Source organism: Enhydra lutris, unplaced genomic scaffold (assembly GCF_002288905.1).
Source record: "Enhydra lutris kenyoni isolate GAN:26980312 unplaced genomic scaffold, ASM228890v2 scaffoldscaffold20, whole genome shotgun sequence".
Taxonomy (NCBI): domain Eukaryota; kingdom Metazoa; phylum Chordata; class Mammalia; order Carnivora; family Mustelidae; genus Enhydra; species Enhydra lutris.
The window spans coordinates 25,024,024-25,030,023 of record NW_019154104.1 but is presented as its reverse complement, the minus strand read 5'-3'; the positions used below and the strand labels follow the sequence as shown (position 1 = coordinate 25,030,023).

The 6,000-nt window shown below is 59.4% G+C and overlaps 1 protein-coding gene across 1 annotated transcript in view; it reads left to right on the top strand.

The window, feature by feature from the left end:
* Positions 1-2,120: 2,120 nt before the first annotated feature.
* Positions 2,121-6,000, top strand: part of LOC111148644 (calmin) — a 106,681-nt gene continuing 102,801 nt past the window's right edge. The window contains exon 1 of the mRNA XM_022505395.1: positions 2,121-2,202. Within this exon, the coding sequence (XP_022361103.1) occupies positions 2,121-2,202 (82 nt within the window). The remainder of the gene's footprint in view (positions 2,203-6,000) is intronic.

Below are 6,000 nucleotides of genomic sequence, written 5' to 3'. Positions count from 1 at the left end.
TGGCACCCAGCTCTGGAGGACACAGAAGCGGCCCTGCTCCCCCGAGTGTGAAATGAACAGGCGTTTTCAGACCCAGTGAAGGAGAAGGCAGCGCCTGCCTCGAGCCCCAGGGCCTGCACCCAGGCACCTAGGAGCCCCCCGTTGGCTTCACTGGCCTCCATTGGGCATGTTGAGCCGCAGATGAGGAGAGCCTGGAAATACAGAGTCTTGAGAGGTTAAAGGAGAACTTGTTGGTTTTCTGTTTTCTGCCTGATTATAAAAATACTTGCTCATGGTGAGAAACTTGGCAAACAGAACAAGAGAAAGAAAAAGCAATGCAGAGCTTGACATTATACTCCTGTTTACCCTCCAGTGAAACTTCCCTACTGTTATGGTCAGCTCACTGGGCTGCAGTGTCCCATCCCTGATTATGCCCCTGGCGTCTAGAAACCGGTGGCACACAGGACGCCATCCTGGGGCCTGTGTCCACGGACCCTGCCCAAGTCGCTTTCCCGGTGGGGGCTCCCTTCATCCTCCGGGTTCAGCTCCAAGGTCAGTCCCCCTGAGATCTCCCTGGACCCCTTCCCCATCTCTGCACCTACCCCAGTGCATTTTCTCTGTTCTGGAAATCATTTCCATGTGTATTATTTGGTTTCTTGGTTGTCATGTCCCCCCTCCCCTCCAGGAATCTGAGTCTGATCGTAGATTCATTCATCTTAGGGGCACAGGGTCTGTTCACCAGTAGGGGCCGCATAGTTATTAGCTACTGAGGAAGTAGCCCGTCTATATGAGTTTCTAGTGGTTCAGTAGCATGAACATGGCAATGAGGAACACAACTCAACCTGTATTTAAATGCTCAGGGAGACCTGCCCACAATTTTTTATTTTTTATTTTTTGGACTACCCCATATATAAGCCATTCTGTGTGGAGCCGGGCGGGGAGAGCCTGTCCCAGCACTCAAGGGAAGGTCAAAGTACTGAGCCAGGGGCTTGGATCTCACGTCCCTAACTCATTCTTCAGCCTTGAGTAAATTCCAAGATCCCAGGACCTCACTTTTTGTGTTCGGGAAACCAGTTAACCTTCCCTGATGTAGTAGCCAGCCCCAAACAAGATTAAGATCCTGCAACTCTCAAGAGTTAAAAGAAACAGTGAAGAACCGCCCCCCCCCCACACACACACACACACACACACACACACCCCCACCCACACACACACCCCCACCCACCCACCCACCCACCCAGAAGGCCCATACTCATTTTCAGAAAAGCCCCAGAAAGGGTCACTCGGAGATTCAGGGGCCTGGGACTGCCCGGGGTGGGGGTGGGGTCTCGGGCTGCTTCTTCCCTCCCCAGAATCTGGGGTCATCTCCGGACCGGATCCCCAAGGAAAAGGTTTCTAAGCCCGGAGAGAAGTCCTCTCGCTCGAGCTCCCCAGTCTGGAGGCAGAGGAGAGACTGCCCCTGACTCCATCTCTGCTTTCGTTCGCCCCTACCCAGGTGCTCGCCGCTACCCCAGGTGCCAACAGGGGCTCCTGGCCTCGGCCCGGGCCCCTGTCTTCCGCAGAGATGGCCTCTCGGAATTGTGAGGAGGCAGGGGACCTGAGGTGGTGGGGCGTCTGCAGGGGTTTGTACCCCGGACAGGGGTGAGCTGAGGCCCCGGGAGCTGGGTGGGAGGGGGCGTGCCCTCCCCGACAGGCTCTGGGACCCGAGGGCTCACCCAAGCCGGCGTCGCCCCGCCCACCGCCCCCTGAGACATCACAATCTGGGGGCCGGGACCCCGCGCCTCATCACCTCCCGTTTGCAACCCAACAATCCACCCAACAAACACCCCGGGGGGGGGAAAAAGAAACCGGCCCGAGCCCAGCCTCCCTCCTCCTCCCCCCCCCGTCCCGCCCCGCCCCGCCCCTCGCCCCCCGGGGCCCCCGCCCCCGGATGGGGGAGTGAGCGCCAGCCGGGCGCCCCGCACCCGCCGCCCCGCGCCCGCCCGCTGCCCGCCCGCGGCGGGGGCGGCCCGACCGCGCGCCCGCCCCCCCGCTGCCGCCAGCCGCCGCCGCCGCTCCGGCTCCGCGGCGTCCTCGCCCGCCAGGCTCTCCGCCCGCCGCCCGCGCCCGGCTCCGGCGCCCCGGCCCGCCGCCCGCGCTTCATGGCTGCGCACGAGTGGGACTGGTTCCAACGCGAGGAGCTCATAGGGCAGATCAGCGACATCCGCGTCCAGAACCTGCAAGGTAAGGCGCCCCAGCACGCCCCCCCCCCCCCCCCCCAACCACGGGGAGAGACGCCCGGTCGGGTGGCCCCGGGAGCCCCGGCGCCGCTCCCGCCCGGGACAGCGCCGCCCGGCGCCACCTCCTGGCCCCGCCTGACCCCGCTCGGGTCGCCCGCTGGCGGGGAGGGGGCAGAGACGGCCGCCCCCCGCCCCCCCCCCAGGCCCCCACGGGGCCGCCCGGCCAGATTCGCGGTCGCCCAGGGGGTGGGGCGGCACACGTGCGTGTGTGTGTCGGGGGTCTGGCTTTCTTTGGCGGGGGTCGTCACGACTCCCCTGCAGCCGCTGCTGCGAGTTTGGCCAAGTTTGAACGTGTGGGCTCTTGGGGGCTGTGGCCCAGGTCCGGGAGGGAGGAGAAAGTGCGACTGCGTTTGTGTGTGCGCGCGCGCGTGAGCTTGCACACCTCCCAAGTGCCTGTGAGGCTACGGGAATGGACCGGGGGGCGGCGCCTGAGGGGGTGGGCTGGGGACCAGGGCCGGGGGCGCGGATCCGGGGGCTGGGCGGGCTCAGCTCCCGGCCAGCCACTTGCCGCAGGGAGCGGCCCAGCCGCGGGCTCCAGTGGGGAGGGGGCGAGAGGCCCCGCCCGCCGGACGCTGGACGCTGGGACCCGCGGCTACCTCGACAAGGTGAAAGAGAAACTCGGGAGGCCGGCGCGTCCGACCGGGGCTGGGGGTGGCTCCCGCCACACGCGAAGTGTATTAATCTTTCAAGAGTTTATTCATGGTGGAAACTCGGAAAGCACAATATTTAAAGGGAAAAAGTTACCCACAACCACCGTCTAACCCACGCACCCACCCGCCTACCCAAAGAAAGCTGCTGTTCGCGGAGGTGTATTTCTAGCCCCTTTTCATCCGTGGGCTTTGCAGAACGAGACAGAGTTCCACTTCCGGCCTCGCAGGCACAGAGACCTGGCTGGGCAGGGAAGTTTCTTTCTAAGTTTTCTGGGCAGACTTGGGTTTCCAGAGATTCCAAGGTTGGGGGCGCTGCAGAGAGAGCTGGGAGCCCTGGACAGAGAGAGGATGGGGCGGTGGGTGCCCCCCTACCGGGTACCTGCCTTTACTGCCCGAGGTGGCCTGGGGGTAGGGAGGGTGGGGATGGCCAGGCAGTCATATTTAAACATTGCACCTGACAGAATGTTTCCTGGGAGTCGTGTGGACCTGCTCCACCCCTAGGCTACGCAAGGACAGGGCTAGGAAAGGTGAGCTCCGGTGGGGTGAGGGAAGCCCAGTGCAGTGTCCACTGGAAACGGAGTTTGCTCTGGGCTCCCCCCACCCTTCTGGCTGTGATTTGTGTAAGAGGAGGAGGATCAGGCTGGAGATGTTGCAAATGATCCCTTCTGATAACAAGCCTGGTGTCTGGATCCTGTTGCCCCAGAACTGACATCCTATTTGGGGGTGGGAATTAGCATTTCTTGCTGAGATGGCATGTGGTTTGGGCGGTCGTGCTGTGTATGTGTGTGTGTGTGTGTGTGTGTGTGTGTGTGCGTGCATGCGTGCGTGTGCATGTGGGCACGTGTGTGTGTGTTAGGCAATCAGTGGGTGTTTAATAAACGCATGCTAACCAATTTTTAATGCAGCAGCTCCCTGCATTCCTCAAAGCCCAGCTCCCAGCGTAAAGGGGATTGACTTTCATGGCGGAATGCTCAGCAGTGCGAGCAGTTACACCTGGAACTCTGAGAGAGGGCTTCACTCCATGGGGCGATTCGAGATGGGTCCTGAAGGTTGGGTAGGAGGTCCCTGAATGGGTTCTCCCCTCAGCTCCCAGTGAGCAAACTGTCCTTCCCCTTTAGGCAATGTCAGGTACCATGTGAGCATCCGTGGGCTTTGCCATTTAAAAAGATAAGCTTTTAGATTTGTGTCTATATTATGCGTACATCTTCTGTATGGTTATGTATGTGTAGAAAATGTGCCTGGCTCTTCGGTGCTGGGCCAACAAAGTTCTACCCATGGATATCCCAGGTAGTCACCGTCCATATCAAGATGTAGATGATTTCCAGTGCCCTGGATGGATGCCTCGTCTCCCTTCCCCGGGCAGTGACTCCCTCCCCTGCCCCTCCCCACCCACGCAGCTACTATTCTGGGCTTTATCACTATAACTTTGCCTGTAGAACTTCCTATAAAATGGAAGACTACGATACACCCTCTTTTGCACAGACTTGCTTTGCTCTGTACTTGATCCGTGTTCTTGCCTGTGTTTTTTAAGAACTTTTGTAGACTGCTTTGTTAAAGTATAATTTCCATACCATAAATTCACTTGCCTTAAGTTTACAATGCAGTAATGTTTAGCAACTCGACAGAATGGGGGAAACCTGCCAACAGTCCAGGTTTGGAACATTTTCACCCCTCGAAAAAGCTCCCCGGTTGTGGGCACATATGCATGTCTCAGCCCTGGGCCCAGGCGACACATGGCTCCTGTTCCTTCTGTCCGATGGGTGCATCCCTTTTCGTGGGGCTGCTCATCGGTGAGGGGACAGTGTGTTGTTTGCAGGTCGGCATTATTGTGAAGCGGTTTGTCCTGGGGGGGAGGTGTTTGCGTGGTAGAAGTGCCTGTCGTGGCTTTGCTGATGTCAGGGGCAGGAATCCACCTTCTGTCCCTTTCTTCTTGGGCTTCCCTGTCTTTGGACTGGATGCTTCGTGGAGATCTTCTCTCCCCATCTCCGTGGTCCTCAGAAAGCCCCAGCCAAAGGGCCAAATCCAGAAGGCTCTGCTTGGCCGTGCTTTGAGCATCTGCCCAGACCAGCTGGCCAGTGTCACTGGGCCTGGACATATGTGGATGGCCAGCTCTGCTGGCCACAGGCAGGGTGGGGGACCTTGTCATCTGAACTCCGCGTGGGTGGTAGGCAAGGGAAGCAGGGAGAGTCCAGGCAGAAGGGCTGTGTTTTGAATAAAGCTGTGTGCTTGCTTAGAGCACAGGTAGCCTGCAGTTGTCGTGGTGATGGGAGGCCGGGTACTGTGGGATTTCATGAATCTGTAATCTTAGGGACCAAGGATGCCCAGCCTCCGTCTGCAGGTGGTGGCTGCTGTTCTGGGCAGGCATCCTGTTCTTTTCACAAGGCTTTGACTCTTGTGGTCCTGGGACCAGGGGCTTGCCCCACAATCTCAGGCTGGAGGACACTGCGTTTCAGGGAAGAATGGCTCAGTAGTATACCTGTATGTTTACATCTTTCTCCGTATCTTTATTTCAAATTTGACTTGGAGGTCTGTTGACCTCCTCTCATTTGCCCCTTGAAGCCTTTGTCCATGGCCCTGAACTGTGGGGTTCTGGAGTTCGAGCAGCTATGACTGCGATGTCACCCGATCACCCCCGCCCCCCGCGGACCACTGGAATGAAGACTTCCGGGCCTGTCTTTGGAGAGCCGGGTGAGCCCAGCAGAAAGCATGGTCTCTCCCGAGAGGCCTGTCCCTGAGCTTGCTGTTGCTGCCGTAGGAGCCGATGAAGTCCTCGTGGATACGTTTGCTCTGATGGCTCCTAAAAGGGCGCTCTGGTGGAGAGCACAGGTGTCTCTCTGGGCCCAGGCTGCCTCTGCCACCGTCACGGGGACTCCTTCAGGGAATCGGAGGTAGTCCAGGCAGTTGACCTTTTCAGAGAGGAGAGAGCAGAGCCGTGCCCCACCCCCCTGCCCGGTGGTCCCACTTCCCTGGAGCTTTGTGGGGTAGCCCTGAGGTCTGAGGTGGTCGGTGGACTGTCTGTGCCTTAGTTCTTGGCCTGGCTGTGCGTGGCCAGCGCTTCGGTGCTTTTCCTGCAACGAGGCTGCTTTGGCTGT